The sequence below is a fragment of the Cnephaeus nilssonii genome (assembly GCF_951640355.1).
Source record: "Cnephaeus nilssonii genome assembly, chromosome: 13".
NCBI lineage: Eukaryota > Metazoa > Chordata > Mammalia > Chiroptera > Vespertilionidae > Cnephaeus > Cnephaeus nilssonii.
In genome coordinates this window covers 51,574,221-51,589,670 of record NC_137084.1, presented here as the reverse complement: position 1 = coordinate 51,589,670, position 15,450 = coordinate 51,574,221, and the positions used below count along the sequence as shown (strand labels likewise).

The window sequence follows — 15,450 nt, the reverse complement described above, 5'->3', positions numbered from 1 at the left end:
AAGGCTGCTCAGACCCAGAAAAGACTGAAGAGAGACTAAGTTGGTAAGGTAACCCTGGCTAAACATGAGGCCTTGCAAACATATTTTTTAAAAAAGATGTTAGGCTGGCTTGTAAGCTGCTTGAATTTCTCCACACAGACCCATCAGTAAAAGATTAAATCCTTACGGTATTTAAGCACATGCTCTCATAAGTCACTGGCTGACCACTAAACTATGCAGGCCCAGGGGTGAACCCTAGGGAGCCAGGCTTAAAAATAAAAACAAGAATTAAAAGAGGGAACAACTGAGCAGTGGCCACACACTGTTAGGAAAACAGACTCCACATAATTAGTCTAGGCAAGTAAATAAACACACAGGAACAACCATGCCTGGGTAGGGGTGAAGGAGTAGGATCAGACTCCAGAGTTGCCATAATATATCATCTAAAATGTCTAGTTTTCAAAATGTCCAAATATGTTGGGAGATGAGATTGGAGATATGTCTACTATATTAAATAGCTTGAACTTTATCCTATAGAGGTTAGGAGTTAAGTACTATCAGATTTTAGTTTTAGAGTGGTAACTTTGTATACAGAGTATGAACTAGGATAGACAAGACAAAAATCAAGAAAATCTATTTAGATCTAAGGCAGTGGCTATGTGGATGAAGAGTACAAATTCGTAAGACAAAGATGGAAGTGAATCAAAGGACCTAGTGATCAGTTCCTACTGTATCAATGTGCACCATGTAGGGCACCTTCAACTAGACAAATGTCAAGGATGTGTACTGCTTCTGTAAAAAATTGAGACAACTCAAGCAGACATTTCAAAATAGGTCACATTTGGTGCTTCTCAGATTTCTAAAAAAATTAATTGCTTTGTATTGTATATTTCAATGATCACCAACTGACAATATTGTTTTATAATAGTTCTGTGGGGGTTTTTTCCTGAGGTTGTTATTAAACAAATACTTTAGGTGGTGAAAAAGAAATTGAGAAAAAACTAAGAAAGGGATAGAAAAGAATAATAGCTTAATTTTATAGAAATTGAATTTGAAATGCTAGTCAGATATGCATGAGCTGTTGATCAAGCACGATATATAAGCCAGAATTAAGGAGAGGAAGCAAAACCATGCATTTTATGTAGACACTGGAGGCCCAGTGCACGGATTCGTACACCGGTGGGGTCCCTCAGCCTGGCTTGCACCCTCTCGCAATCTGGGATTCCTCAAGGATGTAGTAGTGCACTAAGCAGCAGGTGCCAGGGAGGAGCCTGATGCTGGGCTGGGTGCTGCGCTGCTCCCACTCATCTCGACCCCACTGTGCCTGCCGCTGCTGCCACTTGGCAGTGCTACCACAAAAGCAGGAGAGGCTCATGCCACTGCAGCTATGCTTGCCAGCCGTGAGCCCGGTGTGTGGCACCTGCCGGTCAGCTGAGCTGCACTCCCCCTGTGCGAGTGCACTGACCACCAGGGGTCAGCTCCTGCGTTGAGCGTCTGCTCTCTGATGGTCAGTGCACGTCAGAGTGACCAGTCAATGGGTCATTCAGTCGCTTAGGCTTTTATGTATATAGATGATAAAGCCCATGAAGTCTAAAAAACTGCCTGGAGAGAGAAGGCAGAATCATAGAAATACCTATCTTTATAGAACAGGCAGGGTAGGTTAACCAAAGAAGCCTAAGTGAGAGTAATCAGAGAAGCTGAAAGGATACCAGGAAATAGATTAAATAAATGGTGTATCAAAAAGTCCTATTCTATTGGAATATGGCAGAGTAAAATCAGTATTTCATCTCTTCAAAATCATCCAAAAAAAGAAAGGAAGAAAAACAGAGAGAAAACCCATCTTTGATGAAAGTAGAAGACATCTGAAACTCAAACCACAAAAACAGATGGGAAAGCTGCCAAATTATAGATCAAAGAGGGATATGGGAGGAAACAGCAGAGAAAACCCACACCCAGAGATGTATGTGCAGAAAGATCCATCAAGGCACATTTCTCCCAGCTGAGAGGAAGTCACTAAAAGGCCAAAGGGAAATCCTTGTTTACAACAGTTCAAGTGGGCACACAAACTGGTGGAGAGAGATTCTCCAAACAAGATTTGGTTCCAAGAAGCAGAGAAGCCCAGACAAACAAGAATTTACACAGAGAAGCCATATTCATATAAAGCAGTCTCTGCTTGTATAGCATGCGAAAAAAGACTGCATAGTGAATAGACCCACTGCAGCCCACAGGCTGGGGAAATGTAGTAGCTAAAATAAGCTCTCCACACACAACCTTGAATCATGAGAAAAATTTTAGTTGGCTTTGTATCCAGTCCAAGAATAAGAAGTTTTGCATTAAAAAATTCATTAAGAATGCTTGTACTAGCTAAAAATTGAAACCAACTAAATATCCATCAGTTGAAAAATGAATAAATTCTGATATTAGTGTAAGAATAGACTATTACAATATGGCTGAAACAAATAAACTAGCGTACATATATTTAATCACATGTATCAAGCTGCAGAATGATATATATCTTACCTAATAATAGAGAAACATGTAATTTGACCGTACCTCCGCTACACCCACAGCCAATCAGAATGAGTATGCAAATTAACCCAACAAAGATGGCGGTTAATTTGCATATATACCTGGGTCCCGGGAACCTCCTCGGCACCCAGGTCGGCACCCAGGTCACTCCTAGCCGGCCATCGAGCAGAGGCTTTAGGCTTGGGAAGGGTCTGAGCCTGCGATTGGAGGTGCGGGTGGGGAAACCCCTTTCCAAACCTAAAGCCTGGGGCGGAGGCTTTAGGCTTGGGCAGGGGCCAAGCCTACGATCAGAGGGAAGGGGGAAAAAATCAATGGAAACATCCTCAGGTGAGGATAAAAAGAAAAATAAAGAAAGAAATGTCATATCCTATGAAAGACACATCTTGAAAATGCTTAAAGAAAGTTGTAATTTTTTCATGGTGAAGGGACTGGAGTCCATGTTGATGAAAATACCTTGGCGGCTGCGGCGGCTGCGGCGACTGGCAGTGGCTGCAGCAGCGGGGTGATGGGGCTGGTGCCTTCCCCTGATCAGCCCGGTCGCCTCTCACAAAGGGAGGCCAGACTGTGGCTTAGGCCTGAGGGCTCCCAGTATGTGAGAGGGAGCAGGCTGGGCTGAGGGACCCCTCCCCCAGTTCACGAATTTCGTGCACCATGCCCCTAGTATCATTTATATAAAATATGTCATTTAGAGCAATGATATAATCATATGCAATAACAGCATAAAATATAGATAGGAATAATAAACACCAAATTTAGGGTAATAGTTGTCTCTGGATTTGGAAGGAGAGAAATGGTGCCTGGAGGGTGCTCAGGGATTTCAAATGTATCTATAATATTCCATTTGTTTTCTAAAATCTGAAGCAACTATAGCAAAAAAACATTAGGATTTAAGAGACCTAGGTATTCATTCTGTTATCCTCTTTAAGTTACCCTTTATGCTTTCCTTTGGAACACAGCTACCACACTGTGAGGAAGTACATGCTAGCAAGGTGGAGAATCTTCATAAATAGGCCCACAAGGAAAAACTAAGGGGCCCAGAGCCAGCATATACCAGACAGCTGTGTGAACAAGCCTTCACAAGGATCCAACCCCAGCTTTTCAATCGGTAGCTGAAGCCTCAGCTGGAGCAGAGACAAGCTGTGTCTGAGATCCAAACTCCTTGTTCAGTCCTGAGCATAAATAAATGGTTATTTTATGCCACCAAGTTTTGGGGTAATTTGTTACAAAGCCATTGTAAGTAAACAAAACACCTAATAATAGACTGAATTTAAAAAGAAATTATTTGCAATGCCTCAGTCCTGTTTGCTAAATTTATAAAACTGCTAACAGTTGTAAACTTATCCCAGTTTTATTTAGCTTACCTCCAAACTTCCCGAATGTGCTGCCCAATGTAAAGGGGTAAATTTATGGAGAACATCAACTTCATTAATGCTGACTCCACGTTCTACCATTTCTGAAAGCTGCTTTACATCTCCAGCGCGTACTGCATCATGTATGCTACTAAAATGCACCTTCTTCCTGGCACCTACTGAAAAATCAAATTGCTTAAAATATATTAAAATGCCAAAAAATAGAAAAAGACTAAAGCAATAAAAGGAAAGCACAAAATCACTTTGACTTTCCAAATAATTTAATACAAAGATGTTTATGATTAACATCTTCTTAATCAGACTTCCATTTTAGTTCTAATGTCTAAAAAGCATGTAAGTATCATTCCCTTATACACAGGAGAAAACAAACTGAAAACCAGTAACTTTTCTTAGACTGATCAAAGAACTGAGGTCTCGGCAAACTACCACCCTGAACCTGGAAATATAGGCAAATACAGAGAAACACAGTTAAGCCCAGTTCACCTAGAGAAGAAGCCACGGGAGCCACAAAGAACTAGAAGCACTAAAATGGGGAATTATTGAGGGATTTTAAACAGAAGACTAATAATGATCAGATTTGAAATGGTGGATTTATGGGACTGGCTGCAGGTGAGGGAAATTCATTGGGGAGCAAAAATGCAACACTAGAGATTCAGGGAGGCTATGTAAGAAAATAGCTATGTAGTCTACAGCAGAAAGGTTGAGATCCTCAACCCAGAGAATGGCTTTGGAAACAGAATATTCAACAAATATTATAAAAACAGGTTGAACTGAATTTGGATGTAATAGTGGGCAAAATAAGGAAAGAGTATTGGGATAACTTCGAGTCTGGCTTAGTTCTCTGAGTGGTGTGGCACAATTGAAAAAGTGAACACTGGAGGACAGAGACAACATGTGGATACAAAATTATTTTATTTTTGAATTTTTTAAATATATTTTTATTGCTTTCAGAGAGGAAGAGAGAGGGGGAGAGAGAGAAACATCAATGATGAGAATTATTGATCAGCTGCCTTCTGCATGCCCCCTACTGGGGCCATCAAGCCCGCAACCTAGGCATTTGCCCTTGACCAAAATTAAACCAGGAACCCTTTAGTATGCAGGCTGACACTCAATCCACTGAGCCAAACAGGCTAGGGCTATTTTTTTTTTTTTTAATCTTCACCCAAGGATATGTTTTTATTGATTTTAGAAAGAGAGTAGCGGTGAGAGAAACATCAATCAGTTGCCTCCTATATACACTCAGACCAGGGATTAAAACCAAAACCTAGCTATGTGTCCTGATAGGGAATCAAACCAGCAACCTTTTGGTGTAGAGCAAGCATGTCAAACTCGCAGCTCATAACGAATATTTTTACGGCCTAGCCAATATATTGGTATGTAAGAAACGTTTTAATAAAAATTTTGTAACTTAATTTTTACAATATCCTGTTACACATAACTAGAGGCCCGGTGCACAAAATTCGTGCACGGGTAGGGTCCCTAGACTGCTGGCAATCAAGGACCTTCCTTTGCTCTGCGCCACCTCCTGGTGGTCAGCACACGTCCTAGCGAGTGATACAACTCCCAGGCTCCTGGTGGAACTCCTGCGGGGACACTTTGCATATTAGCCTTTTATACACAAAGATTATTAATAACGAACTAATGACTGATTACTATAATCGTGGCATTCATTTCCCTTACGTGCCTTACGCACAGGCACACCATTTCTCTCCACTAATACTAGAAGCGAATATTTTTAGCAGCCAATTGCCACATTATTAGTCTTGTACTGACTTGTTTGGTGTAGAGCAAGCATGTCAAACTTGGTGTGCACAACAGGAAATATTTCAGTTTCAGAGAACAAGAAAAATAGGTTTATTTACATTATTCTTATTAATTTGTGCAGTTATTCAGTACCTGGTAAGTTAATGTTCAAGAAAAAATATTTTTATTAAAATGTTCTATTACTTTATGTTAACCATTACTCATTTATTTCAGCCCTTTGTATTCAGCATCAAAATAAACCTACGTTTCTATGAAAATTGAAGCTTTTGTTTTTTTTGTGGCCCACATAAACTTAAACCTTGTTAGTTGTTGAGTTTGACATGCTTGGTGTAGAGGATGATGCTGGAACTAACTGAACCACCCAGCCAGGGCCAAAATTACACTGTAGACATGTTGATTTTAAGGTTCCCCAGGAAGAGTTCCAGAAGGGACTTCTACATGAGTCTGCAGCTCAGAGGAGAGATCTGGAGTTCAGATCTCAGTAGATGTGTCCAGCATTAGGTAGGTTTTTCTGATACCCGTAAACTGGAACCAATGGCACTCTACTCCTCTTTATAATATTCATCACACTAGTCATTATTTGCTCAATATTTATCTTCTCCAGTAGAAGGTAAGGAATATGCCTGTCTTCTTAGTATCCTTAAGACAGAACACATATTAGGCACTCAGTAAATATTTATTGGATGGTTGAATGAATACCATAGATTTGGAAGTCCTCAGTAGGGCTGAAGTCATAGCGATGGCACTGGCGGGGGGGGGGGGGGGTGCGGGGGGGTGCGGGGAGAGAAGCACCATTTATGTATGGAGAGGATGGAAGAAAAGTCAGCCAAGAAAAGGGAGAGTCAACAGAGTGGGAAGAAGAAAACCAGGTAAGTCTAATGTCATCTCCACAGGGGTCAAATGCTTCAAAGAAGTCAAGTAAGAACTTAAAAGGGTTCATAAGATTTAACAAGCGTGGTCATCATTGGGCGAGAAGTTTCGGGAATGTGCAGATGGAAAGAAAGGGAGTAAAGCTAAAAGGAGGAAGGTTGGGGAAAAGGAGAACAGCTTTGGAACCTACTGAAAATAGGTCACTTAGGTGGAGAGAGGCGTGAGAGCTGAGAAAGGGAACGGCCAGAAAAGATAAGGCTGATGTGGGCAGAAGTGAGAGAGGGAGCGTGGCAGAGATGAGGGTCATCGAAGTCATTAACCTGACTCACACGGGGTTGCAGACTCCGTGAAGGAAGCGGAGGGGCCTGAAAGGGGCACCCCGGGCATGGTGCGATCCCACGGACCCCGAGGAGGAGACGAATCCTGGCCCCGGCTGCTGCGGCGGTCTTCACTCGCTATCCCCCATGAGCCACTGCCGCGGCCGTCTTCGTCCTCGCTGGGACCGGGGCCGCGGTCCGCCCCGGCTCTCTCCCAGGAGCCCCTGAGGCGGTGGCTGTAGTCTTGGCCGCCGCTCACCCCGGAGGAGTCGCTGGCCGCGTAGCCGCGGTCTTCACTCACTCCTTCCCAGGAGCTACTGAAGCTGGTGCCGTCATCCGCACTCCCTCCTTCCCAAGAGCCACTGAGGCGGCGGCGCAGCTCGTCGCTGCCCCTCTCCCCGGAGTCGCTGGTGCCGGCGCCGCGGGCTTCTCCGACTCCCGCCCAAGTTCCACCGAGGCGGAGGCTGCGGTCTTCGCCGACGGCTCCCCCGGAGTCACTGCACTGGGCGCCGCCGACCTGACAGAGACTGGCGTCGGTGCTGGGAAAGCCGCGCTCTCCCCTCACACTCTCCCAAGAGCTGCTGTGACCGTGGCCACCGTCTCCCCTGACTGTCTCCTGAGAGCCACCGCGGCGGCGGCCCAGGTCTTCACGGACCCTTCTCGGGTCCCTGCTGGAGAGGCCCCCGCCCTCTCTCACTCTTCCCGCAGAGACGCTGCAGTGGCGGCCGTCCTCTTCGCGGATTGTTTCCGTGTCTTCGCTGAGACCAAACTCCCGGTCTTCGCTCCTTCTTTCCTCAAACTGGCCGCGGCGGTGACGGGGTCGGCCGTCTGTCCTCCACGCGAGAGGGCCGGCGCGGCGGCCGCCGTCTTCGGCTGTGTCTCCCCGCGAGTCGCTGAGGCGGCGGCCGCCGTCGATGAGGACCCTCTCCTCGAAGGAGCTTTCCAGCGTCCCGACTCCGGCCGCCGGGTCGGAGCGGTGGAGGAGACGTCGCCTTGGAAACGAATAAACTTCCGGCTTCCGGCATGCTAGGGTCATTTCCTGTTCCTTGCGGCTTTGCGTCACTTCCGGCTTCCCTCCCTTCACCCTTTGCAAGGCTTGGCCTGCAGACGAATCGGATGGTGGTAGAGACCGGTTTTCGTTGAAGTTCCGCTCGGCCCCACACCCAACCTTATCTGGCCCCGTCTCTGTCACGGCTGGCGTGGTTCGCGGCCTCCACGACCCCGCGCTCAGGTGGAGGCCCCGGGACCGCCGTCTGCGTAGGTGACCTGGATGGCTCGTGCCGGGCGGGGCCTTTCGTCCTTGGCAAACCAAGTATAATTTTTTTCAGTGCAGGTTGGAATGTTGAAGAAAAGCTCTTCTTGACCCACAAATATGGAAAAAGACCTAACGGAGAAGTTAGCAGCTGCAGCCGGTTATCATTATTGAGTGCTTACTAGTGCCCGGCCCTTTGATAATCGCTCGCTTGGTACTTAATTCTCACAATAATTTGGTAAGGTAGGTGGTATACCTATTTTACAGGTGAGGAGATTGAAGGTGTCAGTATTTTGCTAAGGCCAAACAGCAGGTAAGTTGTAGAGCCAGTGTAAAAATACAGGTCATTAGTCAAAAAATTGCTTCCGGTTTTCTGACTTCAAATCCAAGATTCCTTTCCCTGTAAAATATTTACTTTCAACAGTTTAGCCCTGATCTTTTTCTCCAGTCCTATTGCTTAACGTGCATTCTTCCAGTCACTATTTACTGTAAAAGTATGGCTCAAATATATGAAAATGTACTAGCCCCTGAGAGTACAGAAATTAAAATTATCTGCTCTCCAAGGGCATCACCCAGCCTGATTCCCCTCACCCTGTTTTTTTTCTTTCCCATCGTTATTGCTTTGACACAGGGTTTGTTGTTGTTATTGTTACCTTGTTTTGTTTTGTTTAGCTACAAAACTTTTTAAATTTTATTTTTCAATTATATTCATTATTATTTTGTATTACTTTCAGGTGTACAGCATGGTGGTAGACAATCATATATTTTACAAAGTAATCCCCCTGATATTTCAAGTGTCCACCTGACACCATACATAGTTATTACAGTATTATTGACTATATTCCTTATGCTGTACTTAACATCCCTGTAACTGTTTTGTGACTACCAATCTGTACTAAATCCTTCACCTTTTTCACTCAGTCTCTCTACCCCCTGACCTGTGCCTCCCCACAGGTTTTGTGCTGTGAACACATTTGGGAAATTCCCCAGACCCCATTTTTACTATCTTGAAATACAGTAAATTGCCTTTTTTTAAGTTTCATAGCCTCTTGTAATATTAATAACTGCCATTTGTTGAGTTCATATGAGTATGGCACTGTACTAAGTGCTTCATATTTGTTATTTAATTCTTAATATAACCTACCAGCATAATACTGCTATTGCTTTTTACAAATAAAGTGCAAAGTTAATTGCCTGAGGTTACACAGCTAGTAAGTAATAAGTACCTGAATTGGGGTTTCTACCTAGATCTTTGATTTTGTTGCACATACTCCTCAAAGTCTCTGAATTCCCACAATCTTTATATCAAGCTATTATCAATTGTATTATAGTTACCTGTTTAACAGTTAATCCATACCCCTACCCCTCAAGGACTCTGAGCTTCTGGCAGGTAGAGACTGTTGTTTCATTATTCATCTTGGAGTTCCTAACATCTAGAATATTTGGCTCAAGGGGGGGTAGGGCTTACTAACTGTTGTGTGGGTGAGTGGGTGGATTGATGAGTTCATTTTCTGGTGGATGAAGTGATAGACTGAAAGTAAAGTTTTTTACAGTTAGAAGGGATTTGGGGATTAGTAATTTTTAAAATGGGGCAACTGAGGCCTTTTATCAGACATCTGTTGAATTATTAATATGAGACAGTTTCTATGCTAAGTGACTTGAAAATAGTTTCAAACTTAATCTGTATTGTTCCTATTTTTACAGATGAAGAAACCGCTCAGATTTGGCCAAGATCACATAACTAGAAGGTGGAGAATTGGAGCCCACTATGACTGCTCCAAATTAATATAGTGGTTGTAGCCACTTACATAATAATGGTAAAGGCTTCATTTTTTGCTTTGTTGTATGGGTAAACTCACTGAGGGAAGGAGGCAGCACATCCTTAGATACACACATGACAGGAAGGATTAGAAAAAGAAACAGAAGAAAAGCAGAAAAAGTAAAATGCCCTCAAATTAATCTTAAAGGATTTAAAAATAAAAGCAGAAATAAATGGACTAGGAAATAAATGGATCCCAATAATAGCTGGTATTTGAAAACAAACAATAGACACTTAGCAAATCTGAGGAAGGAGAGAAAACAATATTGGAAACAAAGGCAACATATTACTGATATGAGGGTTTTTGAAAATCAGAAATAATTTAGTGTAAAATTAAACTAATAATCCTGAAAAATGATGTATAACTTTCTAGGAAAATGTAAATTTCAAAAAAAAATTGGTTCAAGTTAAAAAACCTTAGTAAGCTGATAATCATAAAAGAATGACCTATGTAGCTCTGACAAAAGTTACCAAGAACAAAGCATAGAGAAGAATGGAATACTTCCCCACTATGAAGTATCATAAATAAGGAAAGGGAGGAGAAAAAACTTGCATCTCAGTCTCACTTATCAATGTACATGCAGCTATTCTAGGAACAATGAAGCCAGCAGTGCATTTAGAGAACAATGTCATAACCAAGTTGGGTTTATCCTACCAGCACAAGGATGGGTTAACATTAGATAATATAGCAATGAAAATTTCCTAATAAAGGAGATAAACTATATGATCTTAATTGATACTGAAAAATCACTTGAAAAGTTAGCATCTATTACTTATTCAAAAAGAAGAAAAAATTCATATTAAGTAATAAAAGGAAGCTTACTTTACTGAAGGAACAAATAAACAGCGCATTTAATGTTAACAGTCCAGGTTATCTACTGTCAGTCCTGCAGGTCAGCATTGTTCTGAGAATTTTGGACCCAGTGTAATAATAAGCAAGATAAGGTATGAAATTAGAAAAGAAGAAATTAAGACAAGTGATGTCATTGTTTACCTGGAAAATATAAGACAACTGTAAAATATTAAATACTAAAAAAGAGAGTTCAGTAAGATTGAGAGCTAGCAGGGCAACAAGTAAGATTCCCTATAAACTAAAATCAATGTGTAAATGTAAAGAAAGATCTCATTCATATTAGCAGCAACAGAGGGAAATATTCTCAGAATAAACCTAGTAAGAAGTAAGCAAAATCTACATGGAAAAAATAAGAAATTTCTTTTATGGATGTTACTGAAGATTCGACTAACGCAGTTGTCGGCAAACTCATTAGTCAACAGAGCCAAATATCAACAGTACGACGATTGAAATTTCTTTTGAGAGCCAAATTTTTTAAACTTAAACTATATAGGTAGGTACATGGTTATTAACTTAATTAGGGTACTTCTAAGCTGGCCTTTGCTAAAAACTCAAGGGGCCAAAGAGCCGCATGTGGCTCCCGAGCTGCGGTTTGCCGACCACTGGACTAAAGGGAAAGATGCTATGTTCCTGTGTGAGGAGGTTCAGTACTGCAAAGATAGGATTCTCCTGAAAGTAAATTTGTTGCATTTGAAGTAAAAATCTAATTTTTTAGTGGAAGTTGATTTTAAAGTTTATCTGTGCAAGGTTAACCAAAACATGTTTGGAAAAGAACAATTAATGACAACCCAAATACATATTAGAATTATAAAACTAGAACACTTAGAACAGGGTGGTATTGGAACAGGACTAGACAAAGAGATTAGTGGAACAAACTAGAATCTAGAAATAACCCCATTATAGAGGCAGAGTTTTTCAAATGGAGAAAAATAGGCTCTTCGATATTTTCATAAACAGAAATTTCAGAAGAATTAAAGTTGCTAACAATTATAAAGTGTTGAGACAATACAGAAAATTTGTTTCAGTGACAGTGAGAAAGAATAACTCAATAGAATTAGCAAAAAACATGATAAAAATACCAAGAGCAAATTAACAAGAGGATACTCAAACTCAGACTCTTGAGACATCACAATGATAAAAACTAAAAGATTATGGATAATGAATGTTTAGAGGTGGTCTAAACAAGTACTCTGAAGACTACTAGTGAACGACTAAAGTGGTGGGATGCATGAAGGACAATTTCACACCATGTCAAAATTCCAAATGTACGTTATGCTTGAGCCAGCAACTATCGAGATTTTAAAATCTTCAAAATAACTTGTATGTACTAGGATAGTCATTGCAACACTTTTTAATTGTAAGTTAGAAATCTGAATATCCATCGGTGAAAGAATGGCTAAATTACACATCTACATGCATTTAGCAACAGGGAAAGGGTTGTAAGAAATGGTAAATGAAAAAAGAATCTCTACCAAATTGTTAACTCAGTGGTTACTTTATGTAACAAGAAAGAGGATGTGAAAGGACTGTTTTCTATACTTCTATATTATTTTTAAAATTTAATTTTTCCTAAGTAAAAATAGCAAAGCCCAGGAAGACATGTATTGTCACATAAAACAAAAGATACTTTAAGGAGTACATGGGCCAGGAGAGATTAAGAGGCTAATAAAAGCACATTCGTTTTGGCAAGGAGTCATAATACTCGAGAGCAATTTTAATGAAGCCGCCAAGATGTAAAAGCCAGATTGCATAGGATTTCAAGGTAAGTAAGGGACTAGCATTAAGGAAGTTTCTCAGGTGAGAAGGTTCAGAACACACTGAAGTGGGCATCAGCATTCCAGATAATTGGAACTATCCATTTTTACTGGTTGAAATCATAATCTTTGTAAGTAGGAAGATTATGATTTCAACCAGTAAAAATTGATAGTCCTCCACCTGTCTACCTTAGGATTTCCAAAGTTGGGTAATTAATCAGGTCTGCATCTACTTCCAGAGAAGGAAGTAGGACCAACCCCAGACCAAAAATTGACCTAAGGATTTTGGTAACCATCTCTACTTTCTTTGTTCCTGCATGCTTTCCAGGCATTCTTACTCTCCCTCAGGGCATCCCACGGGTGTTTTTTGGCTTTTTCTTTAACTTGATCTTCCTCACCTGTCCAACAAAGTGTCCATTATTTCAGGGAGCTGACCCCATATAAAATTAGGAAAAAGCTGCTACTGCAGAAGTTCAGGCCTTGACAATAGCCTGACTTTCCATTTCTACCTCCAGATTACCTTTTTAGTCAGCTAAATCTTTTCACTTGGAGACATCTTAGATGCCTCATACTTTCCTGAATATTTTGTATAAACCTTTCAGAGCATATATTAGACATTAAAATAGGCTGTAAAGAAAGCCAGCCAGGAAAATAGAATTCTCTATTTGTTAAGCTGTTATAATCTTTTAATAGGTAATTAGGTCCTATTTTTACTATCCCTAAAAGCTTGTTTTTAGCTGAATAACAGGTCACTGTGTAGTATTTTCCAGAACATGAAAGTTTTAAGTAGGTAAATTATATTGATGTACAGGGTATAAACAATGAAATTGGTAGTTTTCAAGAAAAAGACTATTCCTTTTCTCTCAAACTCATTTCAAATGAGAATGTTCTATCTTGAAGTTTTCCAGCTTTGCTACACTTTTCAGTATAAGTTATTTCTAGTTCCCAGTGCTATGTGGTGACTGTTGTTTTTCCATCTTTTGGGGCTAAAATTCAATGTTCTGATTTCTAGATCAGGAGATTTGCCTGTTTGTTAGAATCAAGTTTAGAACTTTTTAAAAATATATTATTTTTTATCGAGGAAGGGAGAGGGAGAGATAGAAACATAAATGATGAGAATCATTGATTGCTGCCTTTTGCATGCTCCCCGCTGGGGATCAGGCCTGCAACCCAGGCATGTGCCCTTGATCGGAATCTAACCCGGGACCTTTCAGTTCGCAGGCCGACACTATCCACTGAGCCAAACCGGCTAGGGCATAGAACTTTTTAAAAAGTATATTTGTATTGATTTCAGAGGGAGAGAGAGAGGAACAAATGATGAGAGTCATTGTTTGGCTGCCTCCTGCTCCCCCACTAATGGGGATTGAGCCTGAAACCCCTGCATGTACCCTGAAGGAATCAAACTGATCTGGTTCATAGGTCCTCAATCACTGAGAACTTTTTTATTGATATAATTGACATTAGTTTTGAGTATAACTATGGAGCATCTGAAATACTAAGGTGTTTCTGAATGAGAATCCATTAAGTATGACTCTCCAGAGATAAGGAATCTATTCTTAACATTCAATGTCATTCTAGTGCACAGCTCTAATTGGAGGAGGGGGAAGCATCTAAATCACTACCCTAAATCTAGCCGCCTACTTCAAAGAAAAACTAGGAATTGAATTCTCAATTCAAGGCCCAAAACCTGTGACCATCTTGGTACTGTCCATTCTTTTTTAAAAAAAAATAAAATACGTATTTTTAGATTTCAGAGAAAGAGGGAAAGATAGAAACCAATGATAATCATTGATCAGCTGCCTCCTGCACGCCCCTCAGTGGGGATCGAGCCTGCAACCCAGGAATGTGCCCTGAACAGGAATTGAACCCATGACCTGGTTCACAGATCAGTGCTCAACCACTGAGCCATGCCAGCCAGGTGGTCCCTTCATTCTAAAGCTAATTTCTCTTGTGCTCTGGATAGTCTATCCAGCTACAACTGGTCCTCTCTTCAACCTTTCCAATGTGTTTTCAGGATGCTAACATCTCTCATTCTAACCACAATTCAGTTTCTCCCATTAAATTTCTTAGGAGTAGCTCTTATTTTGTCCCCTATCATCCACACAATCCATCACAACTGGCACTGGCACTTAATAATTAGGGGATATTTCTCAATCTTCCCGTATTTTTCTGACTACCCAGTCTTTGAAATGTCTTCCTCATTACTGGTTTTCCTATTTTAATTGTGCTTTCACCTTCCTAGCTGCAAAGCTAAATGTTCCCCAGGGATCTCTATACAGATACTAGGTTTGAATGCCACCTTCCGTTTGACTTCACATTTTCTTAAAATTGAAGTGTATTTTGTTTTAATTTTGTATGTTTTTGTTGATTTTGGAGAGAGGGAGAAACATCCATCTGTCACCTCAAATCCACTACCTGGGTATGTACCCTGACTGGGAATCAAACCCACCACCTTTCAGGATTTGGGACAATGCTCCAACCAGTTGAGCTATACCAGCCAGGGCGATAAATCATATACTTTTAAGCATTTGATAAAAACTATGATGGTTTTCCCAAAAAGCAGCACAACAGGAAACTTTTCCTACATTTTTCAATTCAGACCCCAGCATTTCTTCCATGCTTGTATATTCAAAAGTTCAGCTATCTCAAGTCTAGTACATATTTGATGTTTTCTTACTGGATCTCTCTATATTTGAAAATCTCTATCAAAAAAGAAGAGTCAACCTTAGATGCAGATTAGGATATACTTGTTTAAAATTTCTAGTGGCTCCCATTGTCAGTTAATACAAACTCCTTAGCATGACCAAGACTACAGAATCTATTCCAAGTTACTGGGTTTTAACCATGTAAAATTTAATTTTTGAACACACATTAACTGTTTACATTTGCTGTTCATTCTCCAGAGATACCCTTCTCAGGAATGTGGACTCCACTGCTAGCTAT

At 41.0% G+C, this 15,450-nt stretch overlaps 1 protein-coding gene across 7 annotated transcripts in view; it reads right to left on the bottom strand.

The window, feature by feature from the left end:
* The window catches only part of ANKRD42 (ankyrin repeat domain 42), a 98,983-nt gene extending 90,987 nt beyond the window's left edge, over positions 1-7,996 (bottom strand). For 6 of the 7 annotated variants that reach the window (XM_079787313.1, XM_079787316.1, XM_079787312.1 and 3 more), the window contains exons 1-2: positions 6,842-7,996; positions 3,870-4,036 (exon numbers count right to left, since the gene is read on the bottom strand). In XM_079787313.1, coding sequence (XP_079643439.1) covers positions 3,870-4,036; positions 6,842-7,865 — 1,191 coding nt within the window. In that variant the 5' untranslated portion in view covers positions 7,866-7,996. The remainder of the gene's footprint in view (positions 1-3,869; positions 4,037-6,841) is intronic. The other variant, XM_079787314.1, reaches the window with a different exon arrangement.
* Positions 7,997-15,450: the final 7,454 nt, after the last annotated feature.